The sequence below is a fragment of the Stenella coeruleoalba genome (genome assembly GCF_951394435.1).
Source record: "Stenella coeruleoalba genome assembly, chromosome: 1".
In the NCBI taxonomy this organism is placed as follows: Eukaryota; Metazoa; Chordata; class Mammalia; order Artiodactyla; family Delphinidae; genus Stenella; species Stenella coeruleoalba.
Window position 1 is genome coordinate 171761047 of NC_137169.1, and position 18938 is coordinate 171779984.

The 18938-nt window shown below is 37.1% G+C and overlaps 1 protein-coding gene across 17 annotated transcripts in view; it reads right to left on the reverse strand.

Moving 5' to 3' along the window:
- Positions 1 to 18938, reverse strand: part of HMCN1 (hemicentin 1) — an 883583-nt gene that overhangs the window by 320913 nt on the left and 543732 nt on the right. For all 17 annotated transcript variants that reach the window (XM_079903114.1, XM_079903100.1, XM_079903116.1 and 14 more), the window contains 4 exons: positions 10873 to 10993; positions 9618 to 9881; positions 8168 to 8312; positions 3911 to 4032 (listed from right to left, as the gene is read on the reverse strand). In XM_079903114.1, the coding sequence (XP_079759240.1) occupies positions 3911 to 4032; positions 8168 to 8312; positions 9618 to 9881; positions 10873 to 10993 (652 nt within the window). The remainder of the gene's footprint in view (positions 1 to 3910; positions 4033 to 8167; positions 8313 to 9617; positions 9882 to 10872; positions 10994 to 18938) is intronic.

The following is an 18938-nucleotide window of genomic DNA, read 5'->3' on the forward strand; positions in this document are numbered from 1 at the left end:
AAAACTATATATACGTGCAGATGGATAACATAAGCCTATAATAAAACCTAGAAGTAATACGCCAAAACCATAGTGGTCATCGCTGAGAGAGAGAAGTGTGTATATGTTTCATATTTTCCTTTATATTTATCTTTGTTTTCCAAACATTTTTAGAGGAGTATATGTTATTCTAAATCATTTTAAAAATCCTTAATTTTTACAATTCTGCTATGTTTTTAAAATCTCTTATGAAAAGAGCTAATGAATCGATTGGAAAGAGTACAGGAGAAAGTTAGGAAGGTCTGACGGAAGTCTGGTTAGGCTTGACAGATAAAATACGGGATGGTTTGCTAAATCTGAATTTTAGATAAATACCAAATAACATTTTAGTATAAGTATGACTCATGAAATATTAGAGACACATTTAACTGGGCATCTTATGTTTTTATTTGCTGAGTCTGGCAAACATAGGCTGCCTAGCTTTATCCCTAACTAGCTGTATGACCTTAGATAAGCCAATTTATTCACAATGTTTGTTTCCCTATTTGAAAAATGAGATGATTAAATTAGGTAATCTGAAAGACCCCTCCTAGCACTAAGGCTCTGTGATGCTAACGTACAAGATGGTATGGACCATCAAAGACCCGGAGGCGAGTATTTGTGAATACGTGTTGACACTGTATCAAAATCTTTTTGAAGACCACAAAACATTTTGTGTGGGTTTCTTTTTTTGTTCTTTTTAAACAAACTTCTTCAACTAGACTAGGGAATTTTAGAAAATGTAAAATCCCATATTATGGGCATACAGGGGAGGCTGGATCCTTCTCAAGGACCTAGGCACTCATTTCCCTAGCTGCTCTGCTTTTTGGCTACTGAGCTCATGGCCAAGGGAGCTAACATGCTTGGGTTAGACCCCCTTTCCAGTGCAGCCGACTTCCAGGGACCACTTAATGAAGGAAAAAGATGCAGCTCTCTTGCCTCAATTCAGGGTCACCCCAGCTCCAGAACTCCCTGTAGGATCAGCTGAGGCTCCTGTTGTGATTATATCACAGATTAACTTCTTCCACTCCCTTACAGGTGTTCTTTCCTAGGAAACTCGGCAATAACCCTCTTGCGTGCAAAATCTGCCTCAGAGTCTATTTCCTCTTCAAATATAAATTCAAATACGTAAAATGCCAACTTTCTGCTAACATCCAGGAGGAGAGGAGATTTTAAATATGACATACAATACCATCACTGCATAAATATCTACAGATAATAGTATATGCACTGAAATATTTATGCATACATCAATAAATCTGGTGGTGATGGAGGAGACGATGGAGAATTACAGCAGTTTGCAAAAGAGGCCAAGATAACAAATTACCGGAAACAGCCTGGTCCCGGGAGGATGAGGGGCAGTCATTCTTAAGTGAAAGAATGGCTGAGGCTAGGATTAGGGGACCAGAGATGAAACCTCAAAACTGAGAAAGAATGATAAGCATAGGCCTTGCGACATTAGGTAACGATCACTGGACTGAGAGCCAGGAAGCTAAGAATCTACTTCTCACTACCTATCCATCTGATCAGAAATGGGGCACCTGCCTGCTCTGGGCTTCAGTTTCTTTAGCTATAAAATGATGAGGTGGTATAATATTATTTCCAAGTCTTACCCTGTTCTAAAAGAATATCCTGAAATTAAAATTTAAGATTGCCTGTCACTGACATGCCCTTGACAAGTTTTCTCTTTTCAATTTTACTTAAAGCCAAAATGTTGGTATTGTATGTATGTGTGCATTGCAGGTGGGGGACATTATGCTAAAAAAATAAATTCAGTAGAGAAAATTAATATAAAGTAAAGTACAAACTATCATTTGTAAAGAATTTTTTCCTGCTTCTGCAGTTCTGTTCATTGTTTTCTATATGTTTATATGCAATAAAAGAGGTATAATTCTTTTTACACCCATTTTGCATTTAAAACCAATATATCAATAACCAATATCTCCAATGAACCAAAAATCCTTAAAAATGTTGTCTAGAAGGAAATGCTGAAAAAAAAAATGAAGTAACATATTGCTAGAACTTTAACTTTTCTTGAAACAGTTCTTGGGTGCTATTTGACTTTATAAATGTTCATCCACAGTGATACAAAAACATCACCATTCCATCATGCCGTGCTTTCCCAACACTCCTGTCCAAAGTATGAGATCTAATTATCCTGTGAATTCAAATCTGATTCTGGTGTGCTGGTTAGTAGTGACAGTAGGGTGGCTGAGCCAGGACCTGGGTGGAGGTTTGAGGCTGGAAGATTAAACAAAAGTTAGCCCAGAAAGAAATGTCTAAATGTTTCAAGTCCAAAGGGGCACTTGCTTGCTACTTCTGCTGTTACAGTCATTGCCATGCAATCCACGCTTCTGCCCTTCTTTCATAATTAACCAGTGGGACACAATTCCTGAAAAGTGGCTTTGGTACAGTAAAACTTCCTAGCAATACCATGGCTCGGCTGGCACAGATTAATACTAGAAGGGCACGTGTAGAGTGTATATTTGGAAGCTATTGACACCACAGGGCCAAATTCTTAGCAGTCAGTTCAGGAGTTCTTTCTGGTACTTTCCAGTTATTTATGCAAGATGAATCAACTCACTCAAACCTCCTTCCCTATTGTCCTTCCCTTAATTAATACTGCTGGGAAAAAAACCCTCAAGTGCTCAAGTGTTTGTTTCCTCAGAAGCTGAGGAATGTTGACAACGATTCCAATGCTTTTCATAATTACTGGAGATGAAAAAAATGAATAGTTTATGATGCATGTCAACTTGCTAAATTGTTTCAGAAGACGAACTTTATTTTTCTAAGAATAAGAGAAAATGAATAATCTACTGCAAGAAGAACAGGCTTGCACGCCTCTGTTTTAAAGTTCAGCTTGGACTTAATGATAACAAACATAAATCCTAGGCTTCTAAACAGCCCTACAGTTATAAGGCTACTTTTGTCTTAAATTTTCCAAAGAAAATGCACATCAATACTAAATTGACAATTCAGACATTGTTATAAACTCAACAGGCACATTTAAGTCAGAACAGGCTTACTATTAAACACACAGCAACCCTAGGCTAGGAGGCAGGTAGAAAATAACTGAGTCAAAACAAAGTTTCCAATAAATTCTATATATATGCTGAGTAAGTGGCTTAAGTCCTGATCAGTGATAATATATGGTAGTCTGTTTGGTTTCTAATTGATAATGGTAGTCTTTTGGGTTTCTAATCTGGGAGATTAGAGGAAAAAATGAATTTTTTTCACTAAAATATATTCTACATTGTAAAGTAATCTGAGCCTTGCCCATTTATTCATAGGAAACACACTATTTAAGTGTAACTTAATTAGCATGACTTTTGCCCTTCTTAGTACCAATATTGTAGCCACTGAGGTCCTATGTTTTTTGAATGTGATACTTTCCTTATTGTCTTCAATTTAGATGTCAGAATCCATTCACAACAGCACTCTGCTCATTATAAATATGGGAGAGGGAAAGGGAAAGTTGAACGTTGCTATAATCAGAATGGATCTCTCCCTTTTCTGGTATTTTATTTTTTCAATGGAAAATACTATATGGAGATCAAAAAATATTTATTGAGCCCCCATAATAATAATAATGATAATAACAACAACAATAATAAAAACAGCTAATGTCTATTAGGTGTTTCTATGTGCCAGACTCTCTTCTAAGTGCCTGACATACACTGTCTCATTTAATCCTCAGTTTCTCCATGAGATAGAGACTGTTACTCTTATTGTCATCATTTTATAGTTAGGGGATCCAAGGCACTGAGTTCTTAAGTAATTGGCCCAAGGCAGGTCACACAGTTAATATGCAGTGAAGCCTGGATTAACAAACATCTCATTTCCATAGCTACATTAATACTTAGGCAATTGCAAAGCAATTAGGGATAATTACCTGACACGTCAAAGAACGTCTCTGCCCGTCCAGTCCCTGCACTGCTGACGGCAATGCACTCATAGGAGCCTTCATCAGACAAAGTGACCTGTTCAATATCCCAGGTCACGCTGGCCGATTCTCTGGGGTAAGAAAATAGAAGCATGTTTAGTTACTACAAAAACAAGACCAAATTGAAAACAGTGATTCCACTATTTGTTTTATGCATTCAAAAGAACAGCTTAGGGCTTCCCTGGTGGCGCAGTGGTTGGGAGTCCGCCTGCCGATGCAGGGGACGTGGGTTTGTGCCCCGGTCCGGGAAGATCCCACATGCCGTGGAGCAGCTGGGCCCGTGAGCCACTGGCCGCTGGGCCTGCGCGTCCGGAGCCTGTGCTCCACAGCGGGAGAGGCCACAGCGGGGAGAGGCCTGCGTACCACAAAAACAAAACAAAACAAAAAAACAGCTTAAAAAAAGTTATTTTAGGGCTTCCCTGGTGGCGCAGTGGTTGAGAGTCCGCCTGCCGATGCAGGGGACACGGGTTCATGCCCCGGTCTGGGAAGATCCCACATGCCGCAGAGCGGCTGGGCCCGTGAGCCATGGCCGCTGGGCCTGCACGTCCGGAGCCTGTGCTCCGCAACGGGAGAGGTCACAACAGTGAGAGGCCCACGTACCGCAAAAAAAAAAAAAAAAAAAAAAAAGTTATTTTAGCTTAAAATCATAGAGTTCTTTTATTATCATAATTATCATAATTTTATTGATAAAATTATGCAGAGTTCTTCACAGCTTAAAATTATACACCTTTTGTATTTTAATTAGAAAGTTAAGCTTTGTACTCTGAGCAAAAAACATAAAGACAGTAAGTTTTGTTTTGTTTTCTATTGATCTTCATAGGTTCTAACAAAAGAATTGACTTCCAAATGTGAGAAAAACTTTAAAGAGGCAGAGGATAGAAGAGTGGGACTTTTTTACTGAGAAAATATCAGGGACACATCTTTAATCTTCCCTCAAAACTCATTTAATTCAAACTAATGATCATTTTACCACTTTTTTTCTCCCACATTTTCACATTCATATGTCTTTCTTTTTTGAACAGGCCTGTAACTTTGCTGTTGAGAACTATATATAGCCTGTGCCTGTGTCCAGTTAGGGTCACTGGAAATTTCTTTAGGAGACCTTCTCTGGCTACGTCAAAACATAAGATACAAAGTTGGCACAGAAACACTCTTTAAATCCTCTCTCCTTCCCCTCTCATTTCCAGGTTTTGGTCATGTTCAGTGAGGTTCTAGCCAAAGCAACTCAACTAGTAATTTACAAGTGTGAAGGCAGAAAACAAACGTTTTGGTTCCCAAAAGATAAATCCTCTTTAACTTTCTTATATATAAGCTCTACATAAGGCTATATACCATAACTGGTTCAATCTATGTATATAATGAGTAAAGAAAAAGATCATCAGTTTTACAGTCCAAGTTGTCATTTAGGTAAAATAAATCCCTTTGCTATATTACATATTTATTCATTTAATAAATATCTATACTTTGTCCTCTAACACTCTTCAAATTGTTTCTCATTTTTTGGAAATGTCTTAATCCTTATTTAAGGATATTTAATAGCTATTTAATCCTTATTTAAAATAGCTATTTAATCCTTATTTAAAACATTAATCTATAAAACAAGCACTATATTGTTTTAAAATATGATTGCAATGTCATAAATATTTTCATAATTTTTTCTTATAATCAACCATAGCTATTTATAAACTTTTTAAACATTCAAGATACAGATGAGATGAAAAGCCCACTGCAGTCAAGACACCTTCCACTGAAGCTCAAAGTGGTACAAGATGTGATACCTCACAGTAATAACTCCAGATCTCTCCCCATCCGAATGAACCACACCCATCACCAAACCACTATGAAGAATTCACTGAACTCTTAATGTACATTTACCACTAACCTAGAGTTTGTAAGAGAAAGTCAAGACACAGGTTCCTGTCATTAGGAAAGCGAGAAAATAAGCAAGGTGATCCTTCCATATATTTTAGTAACTGAGAATATTCACTTAATACTGTTTCCTTTCACTTGCATCTGCATTAGGTGTCAGTGGTCCTTACTGTCACGTTCAGAAGAAAACGGAGTATGCTTATTCTATGCTGCATTGATCACCTAAGATGTATCATGAATGCTTAAGAGCAGTAGGCTAAGCCCAAATTTACAAATGCCATTGTCTAGGAGGTACTGGTTAAGTTCCAGGAAGGTAGGAGTCTGAAATACACACGTCTTTCATGTCTTCTGCAGTGCCTACTTCAGAGCCAAGCATATTTTAGGATTCATCAAAAACTGAGACATGCAGAAATTTTAGAACAGAAAATGACAATTCTTCTAGTCTTAAGGCCCTTTATTTAAAAACTAGAAAGTTGAGGAAGAAGGACAAGTAATTTATTCAAAGGCACAAAACTACTATATGGAGTGCTTACAGAATATTCTTTACAGTTATACTTGTTCCTCTCTTATTTATGAAATATTACATGAAAACAATTCTCTTTTTCATGTACCCTTATCAGTTAGCATTAAGATTATATGGCCACGATAAAAAGTTTTGAAGGGATGACTCTTGGAACAGGGGAAGGAACATGTCAGATAGAAATGTGTCTTGTTACTGATGGAAACTAATTCTCTCCTACATCCCCTAGAGACCATAGTGACTCACATAACAAAGATCCAGTCATGCAGCTGGAGTTATTAGGAAATCTAGGGCAGAGATGTGCAAGTGAATTGGGATTAGAGAATCAATCCATCATCACCCATGCCCAATTATGTCTTTAGCCTCTTACATCCAAAGAACTTAACAAATGTCAGCAAGGCATGTCACATCTCTGGGCCACAGGGCTGGAAAAATGAAAGAAAGAATCCTTGTGGTTTACCTCAGAGGAATTGTGTGGAATTAATAAATTAATGCTTATAAAGAATCTCAAGTGTCTTTGAAAATTGTTACTATTTAAACACGAAGCAGAATTGTTTGATTTCATCATTCAGTTTTGTAACTTCATCATTTGATATCTTGGTCAGTTATGTTGCTGGTTATTAAATATGCAGCTAAGGAAATCATCAAGATGTATGTTAAGCAAATAGCAGGAAATAATAGAGTCCAATGTTTAAACAATGGAAAATTTTCTCAAGTTATAATGAACATTCTTGCCATAGTTTCTGCTTAAAATGACCCCATAAGGAGATTGTATAAGCTAAGACTGTCAAATATTTAACATGTTACACAAATTATTTACGTGAATATTGAATTACCAGTGTAAAAGCTTTGTAAAATGATTCTTAGAGTCTTTCCCCCAAATGTAGTTTCATAGTAAGTTTAAAAAAAAAGTTTGCCAGAAATCATCCTCTAGTTTTCAAGGCCTACTTAATTTTTATCATTAGATTCCTTAAACTTGTCTAGAAAATTCACCCATCTTCACAACGGAAGTTGGTGCCCTCTAGCCCACTTCCCTTCACTGTTGGCTGCGGTAGTGACCACACACGCTTCTGCTCCATCTGGCCCACACCCCCAGCACACACCTCATTTCTACTCTTCTCCTCCTGGCTCCCTGGGCTACAGCTACACTGGCTTCCTTCCCGTCTTTCTTTCCCACGTGCCTGGTGGACTCTGGCCTTAGTGCATTTGCATTGCCTGTTCCTGGTGTGTGAATGCTCTTCCCTGGATATCTGTGTGACCTGGATATCTCACCATGTTCAAGTCCTTGCTCAAATGCCCCTACTCTGAATTTTAAAATTGCAACTTGGCCAAAACCACATGTACTCCACCAACCAGTAGTACTTGCCCCAATTAACCTGCTCTACTTTTTGCCATAACACTTTAAATCAGATTCAGAGACATGTTTATACTCAAGCCACTAAAGCTTAAGTTTCATTTGCAAGGACTCTTGCAAAATTCAGGACCTAACTTTGTATTCATAATTTTGTATTCTTTGTCTTATCCAGGGACCCTTAAACTGTGTAAAATTCAGATTCTATAAAACCTGAATCAACTCTTAAATGTATTCTAGCATTTATTATATTATCATATTATATTTATCATCTGTTTGTCTTCCTCCTTTACAATATAAGCTCCACAAAGGTTCAGAATTGTGTCTGTTTTGCTCACTGCTACATTCCAAGACTATGAAGCAAATAAATAAGAATGTCTAATGAAAAAAGTATATTAAAATAAGTATCTATTTGTATTTAGATATTTAGTGCTATAAATTATTACTAATGGAAACATTTACACACTTTAAGTACTGGTCTACTCCAAGTGTAACTCCATTTCTGGCAAAGCTCAAGGTAAAGGGCAAAAGACTCTCAACAGAGCAGTGAATTTGGCCCGGCTGCAGGTAGTATCCCGGGGTTTTCTCAGGCATTGTAACTTTGGGAGCATCTGGGAAAAAAAGAACATGGGCAAGAAGGTCACAATAATATTTGGTACTTCCTGTTAATCCATTCAAAAGCTTCATGCTTAAATTATTCCAGTAAATTCTCTGCATTCCAGTTCATCTAAATCATGAAAAATCACTTTATCTTTCTTTGTTCAAAGGTTATTAATTTCTGGATTATCTCCATGGACCCTTTACTAAGGTACTCATTGAATCTAAGACTCCACTGACCTTAAGACATAACACTTCTTGTACCACCAAGATAGAAAACAAAGCTACCAGATAAGTTACAATACATCATCAATTGTAGAACACAGTTCAATTTCAAAAATGTAAAACTATGAAAACAACACACATATCCTAGAATTGAATTCAAAGGGTAACTGCTTCCAAAAAGGAACGAAAAAATTGATTTTTAAGAATCCAATAGCTTTTTTAAGCATTCAATTCAGGGGCTAACACAACTAACTTTGAATACTGCATATAAGGAAATACTGAGGTTGGTTCTATTATTTCTTTTCTACAGCTATTAACCAATAGCTACAGAGTGGTTCCTGAATTTCCCAAATCATAACCTTATGTATAAATGATAAACTGTTATCCCTCCACCCAAAAGTACAATATTAGAAACAATCCTTCTGTATCCTTGTCAGTCCATGGTTCAAGTTACATACAGCTCTAAAGTTTTGGTCAGAATCCAGTCATCAGCCTTGAGAAATAATAGCAAATATATAAGTAACTAGCTTACTTATTAACTAACCAAAAAAGGCAAAATCATCGCCAGTTATTTGCAGGGAACTACTGTTCAAAGTAGAAAGGTTTCTGACAATTGTATATAAACATTTAGCCAAATCAGATAGCTAATCAAATATTAAACACATATGCAGGGGGAGTAAGAGCATGAGAACTTCCCAGTTCAAATTCTCACACTGACTGAAGTAATCAAAATTCTCAGATCTACGATCAGTGAGACTTAACATGAAACTTTGAATGTGCTATTTTATGGTTAGGAAAACTTGTGTTACTAAGTGTAAATGCTCTTCTACATGGTGACCCAGTAATAATGTGAGGATATTATTTTTGACTTTAGAGTCCATTCTTCTTATTTTTCTTTTTTTTGGCCACACTGCGCAGCTTGAGGGATCTTAGTTCCTTGACCAGGGATCGAACCAGGGGCCCCTGGCAGTGAAAGCCCAGAATCCTAACCACTGGACTGCCAGGGAATTCTCTAGAGTCCATTCTTTACTCATAGGACCATATCAGCCCCTTAAACTATCAATACTCCAGTGTTGAATAAAGTGATACCTTACCTGGGACAATACTAGAGAAGGAAACACTTGATACTCTCTGGAAGAGATAATCATCCTTATCATAACCTGTTACTTTGAGAAAGAAAGCTTCATTTGGTGGTGTAAAGTCAGAAATATTCCATATGCCGTAAGGTTTTCTATCTGGATAATATTTAATAGGAATTGTCTTAAGAGAGCTGCCTGAGATACTCAGAAGTTCAAGACGATCTACTCTAGCTGGGATGGAAATTCCAGAAGTATTCAGCAGCACATAGGTAGGTATTCCTACAAGAGAAAGGAACTGTCATCATTTGCAAGTAACATGCACCTGAGGTTATCTAGCAAATAAGTTTTGTATTTATAATAACAGGTAATAAGGACATACATATGAGTACTACAGACTGTGCCATAAATTGTGGCCCAGTTGTAGAATCTTCTCTACATAAAAGACAGTTTATTCATGACCAGAGAAACTTAGGAAACCCTAAGTAATTATTTTCATGGTATTTAATCATGTTTATATGTAGAAAGAATAGAATTATGAATATTGTGTTATATGATATTTGTTATATGAATACTTTTAAAGATTCACTATTCTGTATCCTTCCAGTAACTGCAGCAATAAAAATAAAAGAACTATCAGAAAAAAGAAATTTAAAGTCACAGTAGAATTGAGCCTTCTTTTTAACTATAAATCTTGTTGCATGAATAAAACAAGAGGAAGAAGCACCTTTCAAATCAACAATAATTTCACCTTGGAACATAAGCACCTTTCAAATCAACAATAATTTCACCTTGGAACATATAATGCTATATGGTATCTTTAATGTTTTAAAGATACACACACACACACACACATACACACACACGCAGCATTTTCACCTTGACAACAGGCAAGTAAGATGCTAGTAAGGAAAAAGTCTCAAGATCTAGGTCATCAGTTTTCAAAGTTTGGTAAGTGTAGGAATCAATGAGGTGCTTGTTAAAGTGCATATTCCTGGGCCCTACCTTCTGTGATTCTCATTCAGGAGATCTGGGGTGGGCCCCAGGAATCTTAATTTTTGATAAGCTCCCTGAGTGATTTCAATATCACTGGCCTCGGGACCACACTTTGAGAAACAGTTACTAGGTCAAGAGTGCAATCATATTTAAAATAAAGATGCTATGTTTCCCAATTTTATTGAATACCACAAAATTATAAAATCACCAACAGTCTGAGAACTCTTTTGCACTTCAATATCTACTATGCCAACTGAAGTAATGAGAACATACAAACCTTGCACCGGTCTGCTGACTGTGTTTTTGAAGTCCAGGGTGGGCTTTCGGGAAAAACCAGCTCGAAAATCAATAGTACTGAGGCCGGTGATGCGAACAGAGTGCCTTCCACTGCTAGACGTCTGAAAAATGTTTAATGACAAACTCTATCAGCAGTTGATCCAGGATGCAGGTCACACTAGACACTAACCAGTATGGGAAGCTGCAGAGTGTTTAACTAGGATTGATGTCCGATCACTGAGGTTTTTGATCTGGGTGTTTTGAACTAAACTGTGATTCTGTAACTTCAATGCAAGTTTTGTAATACATATCCCAGGGGACTAAAGTACAGCTGAGTTTTATATTGCATGACCAGTGGTAAAAGATAGAGGGGTGTAGTCATAGTGAATGGACTTGGTTCACATGGTGAATGTTCAGGAAATATTTGTGAAATGAACGAATGACTAAATCTTCTCCCCTAAACACCATCCAGGTTCTATTATGAAAATATTTCCCTTCTCTTTGCCTCTGGGAAGAGACAGCCAGGGCAAGCACAAGAGCCGACCATTCTCCAACTTTTAGCCAAACGGCATCCTCAGCTCAGCAGTGTCCAGCCAAGGCACTCAGTGCTCAAGATACAAATATGAGTGAAAAGAAGGTCCTGACCCTGTAAGGGTCTATGGCCAGTGAGACAGTCGGATGGAGAAAGCGAAATCTTCAAGAGGATGCAGTAAATGCAGTGACAGAATTACAGAAAAGGCACATATATAAAAGCACAGACTAGCCTGTAGTTCAGTTAACACCTCCTAAGGGAGATGAACAAGATATTGAATAGCTAAGCACTGACGTTACCCATATGTGCATAAATAATAAATATGGATAATTTGGATTAGGGTCACAAGATAAAACACTAACATTTATTGGGCACTTCCTCTGTGCCCAGACTCTTTGAATACGTTGGCTTATTTAATCCTTATTACAACCCTATAAGGTAGGTATCGTCATTATCCCCACTGCACAGATAAGGAGGTTGAGGCACCAAAGCTATTCAACAGCTTGTCCAAGTTCACAAGGTTTCCTAACTTGCAGAGGTGGGGTTTTAATCCAAAAGTCAGGCTCTGGGCTCTTCCCCGCCATGCTGCATTGTCTCCCAAGGGCAAGGTAAGTCAGAGTTAGCCTCCACATCAATATCTCTCTAAATATGATTTAAGGACCACCTATATCTACACCTACACAAAATCACTTTGGTTGTTTGTAAAAATATGGACTCTGAGCTCCAGCCAAGATTTACTGAATCAGAATCTCTAGTCAGTGGAGTTTAGGAACATGTATTTCCAAAACCATCTAAAGGCTTATGAACAAGAGTTCACCATTATTTTATGACATTGATCACTGAGATTCTGTCTCAAAATAAAATGATTATATGATAGCAGCATTTAGGTAGAAGCAGAATATAGGAGTAAGAGAAAGCATTCACATGGTAACACCAGCATGCCAACATGGCTCTCCATCTCAACACTGAGAAACACATATTTAGTTATCACAGCATGACAGAAGGTGCTAAAAAGATAGAGATATATATATGATTTTAATATAGTGAACAGCTAGATTAAGCCACAGCATTGTTAAAGATAAGCCAGCTCCAAGGCTCAGCAAACCACACAGTTTTCCCTACATCACTGTGACTCATTATTTGGCAACGAGGACAGAAAGGGTGAGGAGATATGTCCCTGTTGCTACCAATCATGTTCCTCATTGAGCAGAACTTGCAGGAACTCAGAGGAAAGGAAAATGAAGGTGAGGAAAAAGAAAAAAAACACATCTTCATGAAAACATTGTTGTATTCTTAGTATAAACGATGCTGCTTATTACTATCGCTCATTTTCATAGGGGTAACAAAGGATTCTAAGTGTAAGTGTAGGAGTCTCAGTACCACCACTTATTGCATTATTTCTAAAGGAAAATGTGTTCTGAATTTCACATAACAGACAAGAAAAAAAAACGACAATCATAAACCAATTTTAAGTCGAGGATTTCCTACAAGGCTATACAAAACCTTGCTAAGTCTACTTTCAACTGCTTTAGATAATGTAGAGCTATAGTGAAGACACTATTGTCTACCGGTTTCTTGTAAAAGAGAAATGAAATGGTCAATATTATGAGTTGATTTAGATTTTTTCACTGACATCATCTATTGCTGTTAGTTGTCTTGTTGCTCAGAAAGTCCCTTATGATAAAACAGCTCTTGAGGCTACCAAGGGTAAATATAACACGCAATCCGCCTAATGACTGTTGTTAAGTGCTAATCATCTACCAAGTGTCTGTGCACAAATCAACTGATAACGAGTCCATTTAAAAAATGTTGCTTAGGGGCCTCCCTGGTGGTGCAGTGGTTGGGAGTCCGCCTGCTGACGCAGAGGGCACGGGTTCGTGCCCCGGTCCGGGAAGATCCCGCATGCCGTGGAGCGGCTGGGCCCGTGAGCCATGGCCGCTGAGCCTGCGCGTCCGGAGCCTGTGCTTCACAACGGGAGAGGCCACAACAGTGAGAGGCCCGCGTACCGCAAAAAAAAAAAAAAAAAAAATGTTGCTTAATAGCTAAGTGAGAAACTTAAAAATTACCTAAGTGTTGGAAAATATGCTATCCTGTTGCTAAATAATACATTAAAAATAAAGCTGAGTTGATGAAGAGGGAGTCCTTTACAATCTCTATAAAATTATTGGAAAATAAATTAATTTTGATCCAAATAGCATAGCAAAAAAGTAGGTGGAGATAAGGACATAGTTTTACTATTCTCTGAGAAATGCTAAGAATAGGAAGTGTAATTAGTTAAGAAAATCTTAATTTATTTATATATTATACTGTAAACGGTAGGAATGTCTGCATAGAATTTAAAAGGGTTTGTAAGTAAAAGATATTTCCAAGTGAATCAGTTTTTATGCACAATGACATCCAACTCTGGGTTAATCAGAGTAATGGAAGCAAGGGACATCACAAATAAACCAAAATTATAGTTTAAAAATAAAATGCAAAGAAAAATTTTAAGCTAACTTATTTTAAAATTACCTCTAATACTCATGCCTGCATTTATCATTCTCGAATCATTCTCTTAAAAGAATTACAACAATACTTGGACATTATTTTAGGAACACAATATATCACGAGAAAGTGCCAATAATTTATTATTTTAATCTGTTTTCTTAAAGTAAGCTATTATTTTAGTCTGTTTCTTAGCTGAGTTCCCTTTTTTCAAGTATTATTGTCATAGGAACAAAAAGATTTTATGTATAATGATGGTTAAACAAACAAGTAAATGGATGAAGGAGAAGAGTACCAACATATAGAAAATGCATTCTGTACAGCAGGCAAATCTTTTATGTAAATTATCACGTTTAATCCTCACAAAAGTCTCTGTGAGATAATACTATAATTATCTTCATTTCACAGATCAGAAGGGTAAAGTGACTTGCTCAAAGTCACAGATAAACAGTGGGTAGAAGACCTGGGATGTAAACTCAGTGAGGCTCCAGAAACTGACCTCTACTGCTACCCCATGCATTTCTCATGATCATCTCAGTGAACTGGATTATGCTGGTTTCAAGCTAAAAGCTGAAATATACCCAACTGCTCTACATAATAGAAGAGTAATATGGAATTTCTGAGTCTATCCACAGGAGAGAAGCAGAAACAAAATGGGGAGAAAGAAGGATGGGGGGCAAGGAGAGAGCAAAAGGACACAACTCACTTTAAGATATGTCCCCAAATCTATAGGCAAATCTACTAAACTCACAAAAGATTCTTGTTAGTGGATTTCCTATGAAATTTTTGAAGGGCTGAGCTTTACCCTCCATCGAAGTACAAAAGATTAGAATCAACACACAAATAATCAGGAGGCAAAGAGACCAAAAGAAAGTAAGTCTTCAGGAAACTCCAGAAGCATTAGAAGGCTTTGGATTCTCACATGTTATGGACAGAGTGGTGTTGGAGGAGAAATAAATGATAAGAAGGTCTTGGAGGGGTGAAGAAAATTCAGCTAATTCCGTAACGAAGTTAAACAGAGGGGAAGTCCAGCTGTGTATTTCTTATTCCTCTCTTCCCTTCTGAATTATTTAGCCATCTTAGCACCATTTTCTATATATATAATTAAATTAGTAAGACAAAAATTACTGATTTAATGTTTTTCTATTTGCTCTTTATATCATGCAGATTTAAACTGTGGGTTATAATAAAATTAGAATTTGGCTCCAAAAAGCATCTCTCCACCACAGAATATCTAGAAGCATCACTCTGGCACAGAGCCATCCTCACCTCATGCTTTCCGTAGTTAAGAAGAGGGAAATCTTATGCTTGGAACATAATGGTTCCAAACATAACAGGAAATTTCCTAGGCACTAGACACTGAACTGGGTTTGTATTGGCTTGAAATTCTGAGAGTTGTATTTTAAAGAGTATATTTATTCATACAATTTATAAAGGTTCATAATGAGTTACACTACTATCCTGAGTTAGAATGTCATGTTGATCAAGTTGCAGAAGAATCTGAATCAGGAATACAGAGGCTGCTGTAGTATGAGCAGACCTGAGGCAAAGATGAGGTTAGACTAGATACCCACTGGCATTCTATAATTGTAAATAGGTAGCCATGATCCACAAAGCAGTAAGAGGAAAGAAGGAGCAGAGTGGACCAGAGTGTAGGCTTCTGAATTGCAGTGAGTCTATGAGGAATGAAAAAGCAGGACAGGCTGAAGTACCATGAAGCAAGGACCATGGAGAGCTCCAGGGAAAATCAGTTGCTCCTCTGATAGCTTCCTGGTCAGTTCTATTGCAGATGGATCTACTTTTAGTTTAAGGATAAAGGCTTATCAAATATTGAAAGCCCTCTCTACATTGAAAGCCCCTGAAGTCAATAATTATGTCATATATATCACCTATAAAATCTTACTCAATAGGCACTTAATATATGTAGGTTTAATAAATGATACTACGTCATCCAAATGCTTAATGTTGGCACTTTTCCTTAGATTCCCCTAGGACCAACTAATGCCAGAGTCATCAAGAATTCATTGAATTTTTCTAGACACATTATGCTAAGTGTGCTCACACATTATCTCACAAAATCCTGTTACATCCAAAAATGATTTTATAGCACCATAAAGAAACTGGGGCTCAAAGAAATGATTACTTGCTTAGGTTTAGACAGGAAGTTAAATGGCAATTACTCCAAGCTCAATACTCTTTCTAGGTCTATGCACAGCATTTTAGGATAACATAATCTCTGAGTTGATTTGGACGCTATGGCATAGAAAACAATAATACCCCGCAACTATTCATTTGCCATTCTAAATTTCTAAATACACTCTCATTTAGGAGGGGTCAGGTTAGTGGAGTGTTGGTAAAATTCTCTCTGAAAAGAGAAAGCCCTAATTTGGGGTATTTGCCAATTTCTGTGATGTAAATACTACCACAGTGGCTGACTTCAAGCTCTCAACAGGATGTCACTGAACACAGAGCTGGGAAGAGAAAGTGCATAACTGACTCTACACGAGCCATTTGTGAGCCAGCTCCAGCAGACCATTAGGCCATGACAATAGTTCTGGCCAATGGGTTATAAAGGAAGTAAAGCGTGTCTGTCACTCAGAAAAAAATTCTCATCAGAGAAGTGACACAATCCCTTCCTTTTTTCTATTCAATGCACATGGTCTAGTCTTTTCCCCACTAAGAGAAGCCACGTGTTCAAAATATGATGGCACCTCCATCAGCTTGGGTTCCTGAGTGACCATGTGAAGTAGAACACCTGTCAGCCCTCACAGGACATGTGACATCAGTGAGGAATGAACTTTCCTGTATTAAGCTGGGAGAATTCCTCCTGGTACTAAATGTGAGTCGTGCCCCGTTATAAACTGAATTAAAGTGTGACTGATAGAGTTGGCTTTAACTTCTCTCTCCTAAGGAGTTTCAATGTTTTATAAAATAATAAATAAACCAAGTAAAAAATAAAACCTTTATGTGTATCTGAATTGATAGAAAATATAGGTACAATTTATACACATTCAGGAGAATAACAGATTTAACTTATTTTACCATTCATGTGTCAGAAACCATTTAAACATTTTACCAACATCTAAATTAATCATGACAATATTAAGTAGGTATTATTTTCCCCCATTTTTCTCAGACTCGGAGAGGTTTAGGTAATTTCTTCAAGGTCAAAAAGATACTAAGTAGTGTATCTTGAATTAAAATAGACATCCATCTCTTTTTAAAGTTTTTACTCTTATATGACATACTGTTCTTTACAAATTAAAGAATATTATGGTTTTAATCAAATATTTATTGAGAATCTACTGTGGGCTAGGCATTGTGCCAGCCATAAAGATACAATAAAGCCAGCTAGATTTAAATACTATTTTATTAGGTATTATATGTTTAAAGAAATGTGATACAAGGAGAGAAATGTACCCAAAACAAAGAGTAAATTCTGTATATGTTCACACACACACACACCCCTCTACACATTTATACAAAAACACAAGAGTACAGGTATGTTTTTAAAGGAAACATTCCATTTGGTTGACAATCTGCTATTGGCAGACCAAAATAACTGGGAAATGTTCCAGGAAAAAATCTACTATACAGCATTCCTAAACATTGAATTTATGCCATATCTAATCCATTTAAATAACCCACCTGGTGTAGTCTGAAGGCTTATTCAAAAGAGGCACCAGGTGAGAATAATTGGAGGCCAGCATAATATTCTACTTGTGCAGTCCTTTGTAGACTTGAGGCTTATTTAATTATGATTCCTTAGCAAGTTTGTGTCACTTGAGTATGATTTCTAAAACATCCTTATCCTATAGAAAATGCATTAGTAGGCTCTGGCAACCAAAATAACTATCTACAAACAGAATATTTCTACTAGTCTCAGAATCTCAATATAATCATGTGGTTGGGTACATTCCCTTCTCTCCTTAGGAGATTATATAAGGACAGTTTAGCCAAATTTACTTAATGGAAACACCCCAGGGCATGTGCTAAATTACATGATCACATTGATAATCCTAGACTAATAGAAAGTCTGTACCACCTAAACCTAATGGGTGCTGACAGTTATTTAATGTCTTTGCAGGAAGTTTCCCTTAAAGAGCAGAGCACACAGTCTGGCCTCAGAGTTTCCGTGGTTATGTTCAAATACTCTATATACAGATACAGCTGCCCGAATGGAAAATTTATATTTTTTCTCAGAAATTAGATTCAGGATTTGTAACTTCCCTACAAATGAAAATTTAGGGGCATAAAACAACCTTCTCTTTGTTTTTAATAACACTTGCAGTTCATTTCAGTGACTTCTTTTTGGCATGTTTTCCCCTGCATCACAGGCAACCTAAAACATCCAAGTCATTTATATGAACTGTACTGATGAGTTGACTCATTGTTTATGTTTAGTAAAAATGTCTTACTAAATCACAGAAAAGAAATTACCAGGGTTTCAGAGGAGAATCACAAAAGAAAAGAAATCGCCACTCTCATAGCATTTCAAATCATGGACATAATAAAGTGTTCTGTGTCAGTATATCAACTGTGGGTGAACTAAACCAATGCTTCTGCCTGCTTCCCTGGGTATCATCAGAATAAGTGTATTAATTTTTATTCATGAATATTTATACAGTTCTTTCCCAGGCACTATGGCGTATATTGGTGACACAGTCTGGTCTATAGCAAAATTGGAGGACAAAATCTGTACAGAAATAAATATGACATAAAGGGGAAAAATAATGCAAAAGGGAGGTGCAGAAAAATTGCAATAGAAAGCCAGAGGGAAAAGAGAATGTTCTGGATGAAAAAAGTCAGAAAAATCTTGATGAAAGTGTTGCCATTTGAGCTGAGCATTAGTGGGTAGTTATCAATCAGACATAAAGTAAGAAGAGCATTCTAGAAAGAAGCAACAGCTTGAGACAGAGCATGGACCATGAGAATGTGGTAAGAGAGAGGGTGAGAGACACTGCAAAAGCATATTAGAGTGGAAAGGCACGTGATAGAAGATAACCAGAAAGACTGGTTGAGGCTCAATTAGGTGGTCCTTGAATACCAGG